Source organism: Diospyros lotus, chromosome 12 (assembly GCF_014633365.1).
Source record: "Diospyros lotus cultivar Yz01 chromosome 12, ASM1463336v1, whole genome shotgun sequence".
Taxonomy (NCBI): Eukaryota; Viridiplantae; Streptophyta; class Magnoliopsida; order Ericales; family Ebenaceae; genus Diospyros; species Diospyros lotus.
Window position 1 is genome coordinate 20,343,899 of NC_068349.1, and position 19,090 is coordinate 20,362,988.

The 19,090-nt window shown below is 39.2% G+C and overlaps 1 protein-coding gene across 1 annotated transcript in view; it reads right to left on the minus strand.

Moving 5' to 3' along the window:
- The window catches only part of LOC127787346 (TATA-binding protein-associated factor BTAF1), a 92,859-nt gene that overhangs the window by 59,624 nt on the left and 14,145 nt on the right, over nucleotides 1–19,090 (minus strand). The window contains exons 7-11 of the mRNA XM_052315340.1: nucleotides 15,254–15,591; nucleotides 5,027–5,135; nucleotides 4,319–4,907; nucleotides 3,978–4,110; nucleotides 3,798–3,866 (exon numbers count right to left, since the gene is read on the minus strand). Coding sequence (XP_052171300.1) covers nucleotides 3,798–3,866; nucleotides 3,978–4,110; nucleotides 4,319–4,907; nucleotides 5,027–5,135; nucleotides 15,254–15,591 — 1,238 coding nt within the window. The remainder of the gene's footprint in view (nucleotides 1–3,797; nucleotides 3,867–3,977; nucleotides 4,111–4,318; nucleotides 4,908–5,026; nucleotides 5,136–15,253; nucleotides 15,592–19,090) is intronic.

A 19,090-nucleotide genomic window follows, 5' to 3' on the forward strand; every position in this document is an offset into this window, starting at 1 on the left:
AAAAGTTATATGTACCCTAATACACCAAAACACCCCTATCTATTATATAAATATTTTGGAGTGTTGTAGATGAGAATGACTTAGTATTTGGTCATGATTTTTTGGCATGGCGTGGTGTTCCTATGTACCTAACATTGAAGAATCTGGATTTAATATTAGAAGCAAAGGAAGCAATCCAAAAACTGGAACACCAGTTTCAACTTCTAGTTCACAACCAGTTTTGGTTGACTAAGTCAATTAGATGGCACTAATGAGGAAGATGATGAGAACCATAATGACGAAGATGACCTAACCTCGACTAAATCATTTAAAATTAATGCAATTTAAAATACCCTCTTTTGTTATCTTTTAGCATGAATTTTTGTCTTGGCATTATTATCTAATAATTTAGTCGCAAATATAATATTCGCTCTTTTTTTTCTAACATTTGCACTTTGTTTCAATTGAGCCCAAAGCAATAGGCTTTAGAAGGCCTTTGTGCTTGAGTGCACTTAAAACCTTTAAAAATGTTGTGGGTAACAACCTCCATAATCCCATTCTTTTTGAACAATTGACTCAAGAGATCCAAACTATCATTTTTTGGAATAACTTGATCCCAACTTCCACAATAACATAACACTTCTATTTTTATTGACTCATTCCACATAAGGTGTGTTATAGTTCGAGTTTATCATTAACGCATTCCTCTATCCCAACCATCAAAGCAATATTGTTTGCAAATAAGATACAACAAAGCATTTCTTGGATGTGCTTTGTGAGTTCATCCATCACAAGAGTAAAGAGATAGGGGCACAGTATGGATTGTAGGTGTAATCCAATTATAATTGGGCCTCAATATCTACTCTACAAATCCCAACACATTTTTTTACTAGATGATACATGTTCTCGATAGCTTATATATAAGCAATTGTAACGTTTTTAGGGTTTTCCAAGGATGTAGAATCAAATTATGGAAGAATTTGGGAGTGAGAATAGGGAAGGAGGGAGCAAACAAAAGAAAGAGGGGAAAATTCAAAAGAATGGAGGGGGAAATTCAGAAGAATTAAGAGGGGGAAACATAATTCAAATTCATTCATCAGCTCGCATTCTCTATTTCTTCAGCCTACTTATAGCCTGTTACATCCCTTCAGTTAGTAACTGTAGGTACAACACCATAACAGCCTAAGGTACAACAAAGAAAAATACATGTAACAAAAGAATTACTCTTACGCCCTTGGGGTCTTGACATTTCCCCCTTTCTTGAGAGATTTCTTGTCCCCAAGAAACTTATTACAACTATGCCTCCTTTGTCACAAAATTCCCGTTGGTTCTTCTTCTTCATTTCCATCCTCTACCCCTTCCATGTTCAGTAATTGTTTTTAGTATTGGTGTCCGAGACTGAATTTATCTCCACACTTATAACATAATCTTAACTTTCTTCTCTGCTCCATAGTAGATGATTTTGCTACATCAGGGTTTGGCTAAACCTTAGAATTCACATTTACTTGATCCTCTTCCAATGGTTGATAGAACAAAGGCTGAATTTCTGTTACGATCGTATACTTATTGGAAATCGTTTCCAATGTAAACTCCTGTAGCTTTGCCTTCTCAACAACCTATCTCACCGTAGCAAGCATCGTCATCTTGACCATGGACCTTAGTTCATCCTTGAGACCACTGATAAAGCTTAACACAAAATATTGTTCCATGAGATATGGTTAGGAGCTCCACATTAGAGTCCCTAGCTCCTCAAACTTCTCCTAATAGTCAATCACCGATCCCTCCTTCTTCAACTTGTTAAATTCCTCAATTACATTTGCCATAATCCTTTCTCCAAAACGTTTACACAATTCCTCAACAAAGTCAATCCACCTAGTTTCAGTCCCTCTAGACGTGGTCCACACTAAGTACCAAGAATCAACTGTATCATTCAGATAGGCTATTGCCAAGTTAATCCTCTGATCTTCAACCACATTGTAATATTGGAAAAATCACTTGCATTTGCAAATCCACCATCTTGGTTTGGATCCTTCAAAATCGGTATCTCCAACCTTGGCATGGTAGTATAATGGGTGGTTTGAGAAAAACCTTTTACCCAGACTGCCAGCTCTTCAATTGGTAATCCCTCAACTCTAGCTCGAGAAGGAATCTCATCACCATGCAATATTAGATCAGACGCAGATCTCGGCAAAAACTCCAACTCAAAAACTCAAGAAAGAAGTCTTATCACCAAGCAGGATTGGATCGGGAACCAACCTCGGCAAGAAAACTACTGAGGAACTAAATTAAGGCAATAATGTCGATAACATGTTGAACACCCTGTCTATCCTCTAACCATATTGATCCATCATCTCCCGATGCCTCTCTAATTCCCTTTGCATACTCTCTCGACATGTAGTGAGATCCTCTCGCACGTTCTCCCTTATGGTCAAGATGTCTAAGATGTCCTCCCTGTTACGGGTCATGGCATCCTAAGTCCGTAACATCCCCCTTTCCAGTGCCTCCATCCTCGACTCAAGATGTTTCATCCTCGTGCCTTCCGCCATTTTACTTCCTCCAAAGAATTGTTTTTTGATCTACTTCTAAATTCTAAATGAACCTCAAAATTCTTTGTCGATCTATTTCAAAGGATTGCCCGAGAATAAACACTATTGTTATCTTCCGAAATGAGAATCAATCGTCGCACCAACCAGCAACGTAGGATCGGTTGCTCCAGATGAATCACTTCTGGTTGCTTGGATCACAATTCCCTATGACTCTGCTTCCCAATTCGTGATTGGCTACTCTGGATCGACCTCCTATGTTGGTCGATTCTAATGCAGCCAATAAAATCCACCATAATCAAGTTAGAAATCGCCAGGAACTCACCTCTCACTCAACTTCCAGAGAATCGAGTGGATCTGCTTCATGGGGATTACTTCTAATTAGCAATTCGCTGATGTTCAGTAATCACACGAGAATTTGTTTCCCGCAATCACCTTCCTGATTTGCTTCAACAGTCGAGGACCGCCTAACTCACAAGCCGAAATTCGCCTTCAAATTCCGCACCTAACGGCTACGGGTTTGCTAGAGTCACAACCAAGGATTGATCGACTCTAATCCCAAATGTAAAGTTCCTACGATTTTCTAAGCATGTAGAATGGAATTGTGGAACAATTTGGGAGTGAGAGAATAGAAAGTGAGGGAGAAAACAGAAGAAATAGGGGAAATTCAAAAGAATGGATGGAGAATTAAAAGAATTAAGAGAGGGAAACATAATTCAAATTCATTCATCAGCTCACATTCTCTACTTCTTCAACCTATTTATAGGTTGTTACATCCCTTCAGTTAGTAACTAACTGTAGGTACAACACCATAACAGTCTAAGATACAACAAAGAAAAATACATGTAACAGAATAATTACTCCTATGCCCTTGGGGTCGTGACAGCAATCCAAACTCATTTCGTCTCCCATGCCCTCTATAAGACTTCTCTAGGGACTCTTACCATAGGCTTTTTCCAATTCTATAAATACCATATGTAAATCCTTTTGCTTATCTCTAGACCTTTCCAACAACCATCTCAATAATGAAATAGTTTCCATTTTTTACCTACCAGATATAAGACAAATTTGTTAGTTTCTCTCCTTGCACCTTTTCTCAATTACCATGCCCAAAGATTTATAGCATGGCACTTTGGCTTGATCTAAACAACCCAAAAACAAATAAACAAGTAAAACCAATCTAAGGTGCATAAAGAATGTACAAGTGCATTAAAGACGGCAACTACAGGAGCATCTAAATGGGCAACAAAAAGATAAGTTAAAACTGAGTTCAACCTGTCGCACAGCAACCAAATATTTGATACCCAAAAGACTCCCATGTCGAATTTCCCATTCTGGTCTATGCTGAAAGAAACAGAGGAAATATTTTAAGTGTTATTAACAGTCGAGCAATTCCTACAAACCTAGATCTCTAATCACAGGGGAAACAGGGACAGTCTTTTAGACAGTAGTTACCTGCATCTGAAGCAGAATGTTTAATGTTTCATGAACTTGTGTGGGATTCATATACTTAAGCACGGCACCCAATGCCTGGGCACAAGTTTCTCGTACTGGAGCGACAACCTGATCAGAGACGTAGTCTCCAAAACTGCAAAAAAGAAATGAAAAGGGGAAAAAGCACAAAGTTCATTTGCAAGGACCTCCAATAAGAGTGTTTCCAGCTATCATTGAAAATTTTAAGAGATATTACACCATGAAGCAATAACTTACTTGATAGTAGAAGAAATTAACTCTTAACAAATTCAACAAGAAACTAAATTCCAAGGCTGGAACACAATAGAAAAACAAATTCATACCTGTCTAGAGACAATACGCACAAGAAACGAATCGCACAATCTTGAAGAAATTCACAATTTTTCATCCATGAACGCCTAGCCAATTTTACCAAGTTCATCAGCTCACAACTTTCAGGAAGATTTTTCAAAAAATCCATATTCCCCATGGAACGCTTATTTTCACAAGAATCCTTTTCCTCCAGCACATCCAGATCTTTATGATCATCAACGCAAGATTGGGGCTCTATCTGAACAGAAGTGACACCAAACTCACCATTGCCCTGTGCAGCAGAAAAACACCTTTCACTTTCTTCAACCTTTGCATGGGTATCCAAGATATCATCCTTGCCACTGGAGATAACTGTATCCACCAATTGAGATGATGAATTTTCAATCTTTGGCTTCTTCACATTCGGTTTGGTGTCATCTTCAAGCAAGTGCATATTCAAATCAATATCTCTTTCTCTCTTAATTGAAGTCCCGTTACCTTTATCTTTGGTTTCAGAAAATAATGGAGAATTTAGGTCAGGCATAAAAACTCCAGCAGAAGCACCTTGATATGTTAAAATTTCTCTTAGAGCCATAACACTACCATGCCGAACCTCCCAAACTGAAAATATATCATCGGAGAAACTCTCATTCAGTGCAAAAAAATAATATCAATAAAAATAACTAAGTGAATAAATAACTATAAATTTCAAGAAGGCATAAAATAATGCTTGAGCTTACCAGGATCAAACATGTCAACAATTAATTGTTCAACGAAACTATGGAAAGGCCAAGTTCCATCTCCATCATGCTCAAAGCTATCTTCATCCACAATAGGATCTGAAAATGGCTGCATTAAAAGGGAAATTCAAATTTGTAACTAAAATCCATAAAGGAAGGTAGAACACAAACTAACACTTGATGATCTTTTACTTTATATTTTCCCTACATTGGTCACTAACAGCACAATTCAGTCAATAATTTCCATCCATGCAGCACAGACCAAGATTCCAATGGGGGAGGTAGACAGCAACAAATAAGTATTATTACTAATATAAAGAATAAAATATTCTGTAAAGAGAACTGGCCAAAATGTTCTCAGTTGTAAATTGAAATTGGTTCTTCATATCATTAACTGGTCAAGACATTTAGACAGCACAGGAACAATAAGTGCACTACCAGAAAAACATATATGTGCATCAATCTTTTGTACAAATTTTTGAAAACCTAGAGTAACAGGTAAACTTTTAGTGAAAAATAGAAAAACATAATAATGCATCAAAATCAATAAGAAACATGATTCTTCTCCACTCAACACAACAAATTCTAATCACAACTACTTGGCTAAGAATCACAGGCACCACAATGGACTACCCCCCAACCACAAACAGTGCAGGGTTACAGATAAATATAAAAACATCACCATGAGACAGTATGGACACATCAATAGATAAATGTATTATACAAAACTGCCCTCAAAAGGAAGACAAAAAAAATTTTGAAACCACTCCATAACCACCACTTAGAAATGAAATAGCAACTATTTTCTTTTATTTCATTTTCTTTAAACAACACAAGCATACTTATAATTTATTATTTCAAAATAGGCGGAAAAGAGTTTGCATATTCTACATATAATGAAATAAGTGTCAGCAGAAGTGTTTTCTAATATCTGCTTTAGAAAGATTTTTTTATGAATAAATTAAAATTTTGGGTTTCAGAATTCTTGAAATCATAAATCAGTAGGATGGAAAACTACGATATACATTAAAAGAAACTTTTGCTTGCACTTCATTCATTATACGTAAAATGTGAGATACACGTGGGGTTTAGTGAAGTTTACCATGGGTGCTAATGTGGATTATGAAACTGTATGCAATATCTTGCCAATAGATGCTAGACATATCTTTTTGGAAGACCACAATTATATGATCATGATATGCAATTTCACACCAAGCATAACACATAGTCCGTCTACAAGGACAACAAGAAGTATATGTTGAATCCTCTTAGAGAAGAAATTAAGGGAAAAACTACTTATACTTCTACAAGCAGAAAGGTCAATGGGTTTCTATCCTCTAAAAATATGAAGCCATAGTAGAGTATGCTATGCTTTGCGTGAACAACAAGCATTTTGGAGATTCACAACCACCTCCTGAAATCCAACAATTGTTGAAAGAGTTTAGAGAGTTGTTTAGTGATGATTTGCCAAGGAGTTTGGCGTCCTTGAGAAGCACCCAACATGCCATTGATCAGGCCCATGTGCGCCTTTACCAACGAGCCAGCTAGCCTATAGAATGTCAGCTAAACAGCAAGCTGAAATGCAAAAACAGGTTGATGAGTTGTTTGCCAAAGGCCTAGCGCAAGAAAACAAAAGCACTTGTGCTTTTCCAGCATTATTTGCTCCCAAGAAAGATGGCCCTTTGAGGATGTGTATGGATAGTCCTGCCATCAACAAAATTATAGTCAAGTACAGATTTTCCCATCCTCTGCCTAGAAGACATCCTTGATCAATTGTTTGGATTATGAATGGATGACAGCCTTCAACACCCTGGATGTACTGATGCCTTTTAGAGTTTCAAATGTGCCAAGCACATTTATGACAGTTATGACTAAGGTACTAAAACCTTTCTGGACATCATTTGTTATGGTTTATCCTGAAAATGGGATTCACAATAAAACCAAGGAGAAGTGAGTCATTTCCATCAAGTTTTTAAACTTGAAAAGATGTAACCCTCTGCCCCCAAGAACCTGTGCTCCTTAGCTTCACAGTTTAAAAATGTGGATTAAAACCAGTGTTAGAATTATTTGTATAATTGTATATATTGTAATTATTTTATGTGTATGTTTTATTTGTAATTATTCGTAATTAAATTAAGCTCATATGTGTTTGAGGCCCATTATGCCTATTATAAATAACAAACTAAGAGAGGCTAATCTCTTAACTTTTTCTCTCATAATTATTTTCTTACATGATATCAGAACCACTTGTGAGAAAAACTCTAACCGTCATTGTGTATCTTTTTCTAACAACTTTCAAACCCTAGCCGTCACCGTCATTGCCCATGCCAGAACACCACTATCCAACAACCACTTGCTAACACCACCACCACCCTACGATTCGCCGCCATTAGATCGGTTGACCGCCGATAGACCACCCACGCGCTGCCTCCACCTCCACGCGCCGACACATGACAACACATTCGTTGATCACTTCTCTCCGACATCTGTTGCCCCTACTGCCTCTCAATCCTTTAATGTCTCCAATCTTGGGACAATCAATATTACCACTGTCAAGTTAATAGGGTCTGTCAATTATCTCTCATGGGCAGCCTCTGTCAAAATGTGGTTCAAAGGGCAAGGCCAAGCGGATCATCTTACCACGAAAGCTAAAAGTGTCCCAGAAGCTAATCAAGCTAGATGGGAACAAGTTGATGCCCAGTTATGTAGCCTCCTATGACAGTCTATTGATCCGTCCATCATATAGTTCTTTCACCCCTTTGAAACTTATGTTGCTATGTGGAAGGAATCTGAAGAGTGTTATACAAACGACATCCAACATTTGTACACTATGATCTCTAATATCAAAAATCTTGAGCAAGAGTCATCCATAAAATCTTATCTAGGGCAAGTTCGGGCTCTTATGTAAGAATTTGATGCTTTTCTTTCTCCTACTACAACACGCATCGAATAGATTACTGAACGAGAGAAATTTTTTATGGTTGCTCTCTCTAGCCTGAAACCAGAGTTCGATGCCATCAGCCATCAAATCTTAACCAGCTCCGCTAATCCTACCATGAAGGACTCTTTTAAAAGGTTGTTGAATATGACAGGTGCGCATAGTATGTCCTCTTCTTCTCATGTTATTCCTCCAGCCGAATCTTCAGCTCTTGCGTCTCAGGCTTCCACCTTAGGAGCAAATAGAGGATACAATAATAATCGCTCACGTCCACAGTCTACCTTTTGTAAGAAACTGGGTCATCTTGAGAACAAATGCTAGAGGAAATATGGTTGGCTAGCTGCTCCACCTGCATCATCTACCAATGTAGCTTATGTATTTCATAGCAATCCTAGTCCTACTCAATCTCCACCAGGTTTGTAACTGGTACCTATGTCTGCAGCTGAGTATGATGCCTTCCTAAAGTTCCAGGTCACCGAGCAATCTCATCCTGGTAATCCTGTTGCTTGTGTTGTTCAAGACTCATCTGTTGATCCTTGGATTGTAGATTCTGGCACCACTAACCATATGTGTGGTAATGAACTTCTTTTCTCCTCACTTACCTATTCTAATACCTTGCCTACTGTTACCCTGGCTGATGGTACCAAAACTGCAATTAAAGGAATCGGCCAAATCACACTCACCTCGTCTTTCTCATTAAATTTTGTTTTATATGTTCTTGATAGTCCTTTTAATTTGATTTATGTTAACCAACTCACCAAAACTCTTAACTGCTATGTTATCTTTACTCTTATCTCTGTTTGTATTCAGGACTAGGGTACGGGGTGGACGATTGGCGTCAGGCATGAGTCACAAGTTCACTATCATCTTGCTATGCTTAGTTCACCAATGTCGCTTCCCCAAATCTTCTCCACTATCGTCTCGGTCACAGCCTCACTATCGTCTCGGGCATGAGTCTCGGTTAGTAGTGATTCGTTTGATTGTTTCAAAATCATAGGTCTCAAAAACATGGAAATTGGGCGTCATATGGTCAGTAGCTCCTAAATCCAAGATCCATGTGTTATTCCTATCAGTATTGAAGGCCAAAAAAGGAGTAAAATACACTTGTTTACCTTGTTGTGCAATAGAGCAGGATACACCTCCATCTTGGATGGTCTTTAGGAACTCCTTCAACCTATTTATCTCCTCTCTATCGAGCTGATTGAGATCTGCTCCAGACTTCCTTTTCTGATTCTCTCTCTTGCACCCTATTTGAAGGATAGCTTTGGGGACAGTTTTGCGGATTACCTTGAGTCCTCATATTCAAAAACCCATCAATTCGACTGAGAACCGCCTCTTTCTCATGTAACTTGAAGCACATCTCTCTGGTGTGCCGGGGCATGTTGCAGTAAGTGCACCACTGTCCTTCACGTCCGGAAGCCTTGGTTCGAGTTGCTGGTGGTTTCCATGTTTTTCCTCCTACTCCTTCCTTAGTATTGGATAAGAGTGTTGACCCTTCCATGTTAGATCAACTAAGCATAGCTCCTCTCCTATTTTCTTCACTCCTCACAATAGCAAACACCTCATTTAAATTAGGCAGATTATCTTTATCAACAACTTGTATACGAACCTGAACAAACTCGGGATTTAGTCCTGCTAGGAACTCCACTATCCAGTCTCTTTCAAGAATCCGGTTGAGGGTCGCAGTGTCTTCTTTGCATACCATCTTAATAGTTTGATATTTGTCAAGCTCTAACCATAGGCCTCTCATTAGGTTGTAATGCTCGGTGATAGACAATTGGCCTTGTTTTGCAGCATTAATCTTTGTTTTAACATCAAAGATCACTAAGGCATCTTTGACCTTTAAGTAAGTTTGTTGAATAGTCTCCCAAATCTCTCGGGCACTGTTGAGGAACATAAAGTTCTGGCTGATTTCAGCTGCATTACACTCCATAGCCATGACATGATGTGTGAATCTTCGACATCCCAAGCGTTAAAGATGGGATCTTCTTCTGCAGGGGAATTGTCGGCAGTGTTCTAAAACGCGCTAGGCGCTAGTCGGGCGCCAGGGTGCATAAAAAAATTATTTAAATAAAATTTATATTATCTCAAATACACATATATACATATATATAAACAAATTATATAGAGAGAGGTTATATATATATAAATTTATCTCTATTTATATATATATAAAGTTATAAATACATATATATGATAGCCTGCCTCCACCTCCAAGCGTCCTTAGGTAGTCTGTGTGTTGTCAAGGAGAGATAGGGATTACCCTGCAAAGCCATGGATGCAGTAGGCTGATGTGTAGAAGGACTAGTAGAGCTAGTACCTTGATTTAGCAATCGATGGAGGGCCTGAATTTGTTCTTCTGATAGATTTAAATCTGTCCTACTTCCACTCTCCCTAGGTGCCTCGGCAACATAAGCTAATCGAGTATTGTCTCTCTTATTTTTAAGCTTCTAGTTCGCAGGTTTACCATGGATCTTCCAACAGGTATCATTTGTATGATACAGCCCTTTACAGTGGTCACACCACTATTTTTCCCTTCCTACTCCTTTCGAGAAATTTTCCCTTGGTTTAACAGTTGCAAGAGCATAAGTTTGTTGGTTTATACTTAGATCATTGAGTTGATGAACCATTACCTTTCATCGACTTTCTAGTCTTCTCACCTCGACAATGACCTCCCTGAAAGATGGCAGGGGTTTTGTGCCTAAAATCCTGCCTCTTACTTCATCTAAATCAGTATTAAGTCCATGAAGGAAATCAAATATCTTATCTTTTTCAATCATCTTGTAACACCTCTTGCTATCAATAGTACACTCCCAATTTATAGTATGGAATAAATCCATCTCATGCCAACTTGTCAAGCCCTTGAATTAGGGCTGACAATTTCAGTAACTATAGAATGTAAGAATGAGGGAGAGAGATAGAAATGGAGAGAGAAGGAAGGAAAGAAAGAAGAAAGAAAGAGAGAATCAATACAGAGAGAGAGACTTTGATTATTCTTTTCCTAGATATCCCTCTCAAAGTGTCATAGGTCTATCTTTTATAGGACCTCTAGCTACCTCAACTACCTTCTAACTACCCAACGACTTCAATTAGCAGTATTTCTACTACTTTATTTCCTCGTTTAGACCCTAACATTTTACAATATTACACACTACTCCCTAGGGTCGTGACAATCCCCACCCCTTCAAACAATTCTTCTCCCCAAGAATTGAGAACGAAGGCTATGGTTCAACCAATCCCTACCTTCAATACTTGTTGTCTCCGTCTATTCTCTTTACTGTTTTGCTTTTTCCCTTTGAGTAGTAGAAGTGTAGAAGCATCCGCCTCTAATTGTTCTGCTGCTACTTCAGCATTTCCTTCAAACACTTCAGCCTATATAGAATTCAGTTGTGATTCCTCTCCGATGATCACCATGCACTCCCCTATTTCTGCCTAGGAAATATCTTCTTCTTTTTCCTTTTCCCAATCATAACTTTCCATATTCATCAGTTGTCTTTTGCACTGATGACCAGGACTATATTTGTCTCCACTTGAAACATACCCCAAATTGCCTTCCATGTTCCATCCAACCTCCTTTATCGCCATTATTATTTGCTCCTATCTTTACTACTAGTTGATCAGGCCCTGTAAGCAAGGCCCCCGAACTCCCTTCCTCATACTATCCAACTAACAGACTTGGCTCGTAAGGCACATTATGCCTCTTAAAAATGGCTCCAAGGTCATTTCGTGTAGCCTCGCTCCAGCCCTACCTTCTTGGGTGTCATCATCTTGACCATGGGTCATAAATCCTCCTTCAACCCGCTAACAAAACTTGATACCAAGTACTGTTCAGTGAGCCCTGGTTGTATGGAACATACCATGGATCTTAGCTCCTCAAATCTGGCTTGGTACTCCATTACAATACCTTCTTGTTTCAACTTGCTGAAATCTTCAATAACATCCGTCATTTTCTTCTCCCCGAAACGCTCACAGAGCCCTTTCCGAAAAAACTCTCCAACCCCCTTGTAGCCCTTCATTTTGGACCCACCCTTGGTACCAAGAATCTGCCACTTCATTCAAATAAGCCGCCACTAGTCACATTTTGATCCTAGAAAATCCAGTAGAATTGAAAGAACCTTTCGCACCTCCTTAGCCACCACCTTGGGTTTTTTCCCTCGAACATGGTAGTTTTGGCATGGGCTCATGGTTGTGCACCAACTGTTGCAAGTTTCTTCTCGAATTTTCATGAACTATCTGTTGTTCCACTTCTTCCAAAACTCTGACCGTTCCTGATTGATTGCCCTGATGTGGCAAGATTGGCTCTGACGCCTACCTTGGCGGAAATTTCGACGATAACCGTAATTGAGGCAGAGAGGCCAACATATTTAACATATTGTTGATCCTCTTCCCCTGTTGCTCTATCATTTCTTGACACCTTTGAACCGATTCTTGGCATCTTCCAACCACTTCTTGTTGCTTTTCCGATGTCGCTTGCATGGCTTCCTTCCACTCAACTAGTTCTACCCGCTTTTGGCACATGGCATCTTGGGTATGGGTAATACCGAATTCCAAGGCTTCGAACCTAACCTCCAATTGCTTCAATCTTGTGCCTTCTACCATCTACCCAAACTTCAATTCACGCTTTACACCACATCAAGATTTGACCCGTGCCATGCCTTCACTCTCACCTACCCCAGTCGTGGCCCACTTGATGTGTTGTTGCATAGAACGTAGGAATCTCTGCCAAGACTTGCACCACTTCAAGATTTAACCAAGAGCCGTTGTCCATGCGCGCCTACCCAAGCCCAAGCTCCTCGCTTCCGAATTTCAGTCCAGATTGTTTGCGTCTGTAAACCCAATATGTCTTGCTTTTGTCCTTCAGGTCTGTCTCATTTGAGTTGTTTTCGCATCCATTAGTTTCGCCTCCTCTTGGGTCACGTCTTGCCAAGGGTCGTGAGTCTGACTACCCCTTTGATCGCTTACGACTACCACTTCGCCTTAAACTACCGTGACTGCGCTGGAGTTGATATTGCTAGCAAGTTCCGATGCCAACCCTCACCATGATGGCTTCCGCGGATTACCCCGCAACTAGTTCGTCCAACTCTGATATCACTTTGTCAAGCCCATGAATTAGGGCTGGCAATTTCAGTAACTATAGAATGTAAGACCGAGGGGGAGAGAGAGAAAAATAAGGAAAGAAAGAGGAAGGAAAAAGATAATCAATATAGAAAGAGACTTTGATTATTCGTTTCCCAAATATCCCTCAAAGTGCCGTAGGTCTATCTTTTATAGGACCTCTAGCTACCTCAACTACCTTCTAACCACCCAACGGCTTCAATTAGCTGCTTACAGCATTTCTATTACTTTATTTCCTCATAACTCAACCAATATATTAAAGTAATTTGTAACACTCATGTTACCTTGTCTTGTTGTCCAAATGACTGACCGTATTTCAAAGCTTCGAGAGGAGTTCTCCAGGTCGGAATACATCTCCTAGACAGAATCTCAAATCTCCTTGGCGATTTTGTGAAATAGGTAAGTCCTCCCTAGTCTTGGCTCTATCGAGTTGATCAATCATGCCATTATGGTTGAATTTTCTGCTTCCCAAGTGCCATAGATGGCAAAATCGATCAGAAGAGCAAGAATATCACCCATGAGATAGCCGGATTTTCCTTTCCCTTTGATCACCAATAAAACAGACTGAAACCATTCCCTAAAATTACTACCATTTAACTTGTGGTGAGTAATTTGTATGGGATGGTTATTGATAGAGTTGGTTGGTAGATTCTGGTGAATATCGGCCATGGTCTTTGAGAGAAAGAAGAAGAACAATGAATAGTTTTAATGCTGTTTGTCGAGCCTTAACTCTGAAACTATGAAACAAGCAAAAACAGAATGGTTGATTAATTAATTCTAGAGAAATAGGAAAGAATATATACACAAGGGTCCCTTATTTTATCTCCTATATTTTAGGCAAAGATTTAGGATTCTTTTATCTCCAAAAAACTAGGAACAAACCAAACTTAAAATACAAACTTGAAATACAAATTTACAACAACTATTCTACAAGGATAATGACTTATCCTTATCTTATCAATATCCTATTTTGACTTTCTAATCTACTTGATCCAGTCCAACAATTATATTGGGGTGTCCGCCTCTTATTCTATAAACAACGGGCAAGGGTTGTTCGCTTGGGATTATGAAACATTTTGAGCAAGTGCATTCTGTATTTTTCTTTCTGAGAGAAAAGGCTAGAGATAGATAGTCCTTTGTAATCTTGGGAGAGAAATCAATATTGTACTTGGGTAGAAGGAAGGTTGTTGTACTGATCATTTCAAATAAAGAAAGAACTGCTCTCGGAGAGTGTTTCAAGGCTGGATGTAGGGTCATTCTTATGGAATGATTCAAACCAGAATAAAAGAACTGTCTCATCTGTGGTTTACTTTACTTTTCTGTTTTGTTTTTCATTTCTGTTTGATTCTTTAATCTGTTCTTTCAATTTCATCTGTGAGTGTGTGCGATTGAGAGTGGCCTAAATCCCACCAAAGTCAGCTAATTCTAGCGAACCCTAGTTAACAAAAATCAAACCAGTTTTCAATTTTAGTGTTTTCACCTTTGAGGATAATGCTCAACATATTTATTTCAAAGTCCCAAGTATAACTCTAGAATTAGTATTTCATTCAAGATTACAAATTTAAAGTGACATTCAACACAATCAGTTAAAGCCTATGTATGCTATATGTCGTGTATTTTATTGTAAACAAATTCGAGCTAAAAAATAAAGTCAAGAGCTCATGAAAATAAAGTATGGATGAACCACATGTTCCTTAACGAGTGCCAAACCAAACTGAACCAGACAGCAAAAGAGGTGACAAGAAAATAAAATATAACCACCTCCAAAATTCGCCAACTATGCAAGGAACTTCATTGGTTGCAACAATGACCTCATACACTAACAGCTCTAGTGAAATCCAATATTCCCACCAAAATATTCAGAACAATAACACTACTAGAACTCAACATAATCACAAGGACATGCAAGTGCCAATACTTCCAAATCACAAAATTGGGTTATTAAAACATGGTATCTCATAACGTAAATAAGAAAGGACCACAGGTACCAGGATCCATGTTCTCTAATCAACATTATTTAGAATGAAGAAAATAGATTCACTTTCATTGCAATATTTTGTCCCATTTAGCCACAAAATGAAAAATGGATACTACAAATAATAGAACAAAAGAACAAGAAATAAGTGAAACAATAAAATACCATGCAACAGCAGGATTCACAAACATTCAGATACCTTACTAGAGCTTGATGAATCAGCAGAAAGGCTTTTGGGTGACACCATATCTTGAGAATATGTTGCCTCCATATCTCCCTCCTTAGCCCAACCTTTTGCTTGGTCTTTCGAACTTATTTTTGCTTTTCTTTTTAAAAGATTCAGTTCCCTTGCACTAGGCCTTCTGGTCTTATAACCAGGTACCGCATTTGCCACTAGTTGCCGAACATTATGTATAGAATGTTGTGTAAAAAGTTGATGCGATGCCCCATTCCCATGGGGCTCAAATTTGGGCACAATAAGGTCTTCATCTCTTATCATGTCATTGACATCCATGAACTGCTCACACATATCCAAACCTGCTCTAGTTGGGTGTTGAAGTGTTAGTAATAAAGTATATGCATACATGCCATATCATGACTCACGTACATCACTTGAATAGTTACGGTGAAGCAGGACAATTGACAGAAAAAAAAAATGGTTAGAATTATGTATGCCAGCTCCTAGAATACTTATCGTGAAGGCAATCTCAAATAGAGAAAAAGGAGGATGGATAAGATAATCAGAATTTGTTGATATGGAAGACTAAATGAGCAATAATAAAGACATTCACATAGCACATATGAATTAATCAGAACTTGTTGGTATGGGAAACGAAATAAACAATAATAAAGACATCCAAATAGAAAAAACGAAATAATCAGAACAGGGTGACAAGCAAGACTAAATGAACAATAATAAAGCCATCCACATGGCAAATGCAGTAACCATCTGAAACTAGAGATTAGCCAAACATCGCAATAGCCTAGATGGAGAAGAATAGCCAACCAATAAGATCTAACCAACTCTATTGATCATTAACAAGACTTCACTACTGCAAGGAAAAGAAAGAAAGAGGAAGCAAAGGAGAAAATATTGAGGGGGCATTAAGTCTGCATGCACAGCTTTAGTAGTCAAAATGCCTCAATCTTGCATAATACTCAACAAAATGCCTCATTCTTGCATAATACTCACCTCCAACTGTTGACTGCACCAAACAGACCCATCTAACTGTAAGGGCTCACTAACTGAGTTTTCCTCATTTTGTTCAGAATGTTTAGCACTCATCAGTAGATTTCTAAATAATAAAATTTAGAGCATAGTGCTAAATTGGCGACAATACTTTAAAAATGGCCAAATAAACCATTGACTTTCAGGCTCGAGCCCCACATTAGCCATTATGGTAGGAGTCATCTTAATGTTGCTACCAAGTTTACCCTTGCTTTACAAAGAGGGTATTTCAATAACTCAAGCCTGTGACCGTCTGGCCATAAAGGAGCAACCTTACCAATACTACCAAGGCTCACCCTCTCTATAACAAATTGATTGTAAGAAATAGACTGGTAAGACCCTGAATAGGTAAAGATGAACACTGCTTGTGTATTGATCTAAGAACTACAAATTCAATGAAAAATGAACGAAAGAAAAGGGCATTCGAGAGGCTCTGAACACTCCTTGACTATCTCTCAATTTCTCCCTCACTTTTTTCTCTCCTTTTCCACCTATTTATATGTTGTTCCTATCCCTCTGCTGCTCTCTATGACAGAATATGGTTGTGCACATGCTGATTGTTACACAAGCACATGCTATCTTACTATTACTATTCTACCCTTGGTGCTTGATGCATCTCTAGTAGGTCCGCTGCACCAAGGGTCTATCATTACTCCCCCCTCGAACTTTAACCTTGTCCTCAAGGTGAAAAGTGGGAAATTGTTGTCAAATCATGATCTAGGGCTCCCAAGTCGCTTCCAACGGGGGTAAACTCTCCATTGAATTAAAACATCCAAACCACGTAAGTTATTTCCCGCTCTTGGCCGACCTCCCAACACAACAGTTCAACTAGCATCTCAAGCTGCACTAAGTTGACTGGGAATTTCCAAACTGGCTTTCAATGCCCCTTTTGCCTCCCGTAACTACGACACATGGAAAACAAGGTGGATATTGCAATGAGACGACAGTGCTAACTTGTAGGCTATTGGTCCAATGGTTAGTAGAATCTAGGAGCCAATTTCTCGTTTGGACGCGTAGCCAATGTCTTTCGGCGATAAGGGCTTAACTACAAATAGACTAAGTCCCCAACCTCGAACTTCACATCTCTTCTTTGCTTGTCTGCCCCCTCCTTCATAACAGCTTGTGCACTTAACAACTGTGTTTAAGTTCTTCCACAATTTGATCTCTTTCAACCAATTGATGTTCAACCACAGAAACAAGAGTATATCCCTTTTCAAACCTCAATATACCAGGTGGTTCTTGCCCAAATACTGCTTGGAATGGAGTTAGCCTCAAAGCTATGTGGTATGAAGTGTTGCACCACAATTCAGCCCAAGGCAGCCACACATACCATGCTTTAGGTTTGGATAAAGCAAAATTGGGTAGGTATGTTTCTAGGATTCTATTAAAGACCTCCGTTTGGCCATCCGTCTACGAGTGGTACGCAATGTTGCGATTAGTGCATTGGAGGCAAAACATTTCCTCCCAGAATCTGCTCATGAAATTCTTATCCCGAGACAATGGAGCGAGGCATGCAGTGAAGCCTCACAACTTCTTCGCTAAAAACCCCTCCCACCCCTCCTGTTGTACAAGGTTGTGTTCGAGGCCAATAAAATGTCCATACCTGCTGAGTTTGTCCACCACCACCACCAAGATTGAGTCCATATTACCTGACCTCGATAAGCCCTCAATGAAATCCATGGTAATGTCATCCCAAATTTGATTTGGGATAGGAAGGGACTGTAAAAGTCCACCTGGTGTTAGGGCCAGGTACTTGTTTTGTTGACAGACAACACAATTACTCACATACTAATGAATATCATGTTTCATTCCAGGCCAATAGACATTAGCTGCAATCCTCTTATATGCTTTCAAAAATCCAAAAATGCCCTCCCACATGGCCATCATGAAGTAGTAGAGGGATTAGAGAAGAACCTTTTGGTAAGAACAGCCGCCCTCTATAAATGAGTTGGTTGTCCACCATTTGGAAGTCTGGTCGAGAAGAAGGGTCACGCTGGAGGTCCCGGATAACCCTTTGCAAATTGTCGTCTTTTCTACTTCGTGGGCCAGTTGGTCTAGTTGAATTACTTTAGGAATTGTTATAGCGAACAGGGCTGCAGAATGACTGATTTTAAAAAGGCCATCCGCCACTTTATTTTCCAATCCAGGATAATATTGGATCTCAAACTGAAACAATCCAACTTCAACATCCATCTCTGATATTCAGAGCTCACTAATAGTTGCCCCATTAGAAATTTGAGACTCTCTTGATCGATTCAAATCACAAATTTCCTACCCAAAACGTAATGCCTCCATTTTTGTACCGCAAAAACGATAGCCATCAACTCTCTTTCATAAACAGATTTTTTTCTTCCTGACTGATTAAGAGCATGGCTGAAACATGCAATAGGCCATAGATCATGCATTAAGACTGCTCATAAATCTTGCCCCAATGCATCTGATTCCACCACAAAGGGCTTGCCAGTGTCAGGTAAAGCTAAACATGGTAAAGACACCATCGCAGCCTTAAGATGTTGGAAGGCTTGTTCTGTTACCTCGTCCTAGAAGAAGTTATTTTTCGGTAGTCTCTCTGTGAGGGGCCACGCCAATTTACCATAGTCCTTCACAAATCTTCTATAATACCCCGTGAGGGCTAGAAACCCTCTCAATTCCTTCAGTGTTGTAGGGGTTGGCCAATCTAACATTGTATGCACTTTGTTGTGGTTAGCAGACGCACCATGCTAGGAAATGATGTGGCTCAAATATTCAACTTCCAACTGTCCAAATAAGCACTTCTTCCTGTTAGCGAACAACTGATTTTCTACCAAC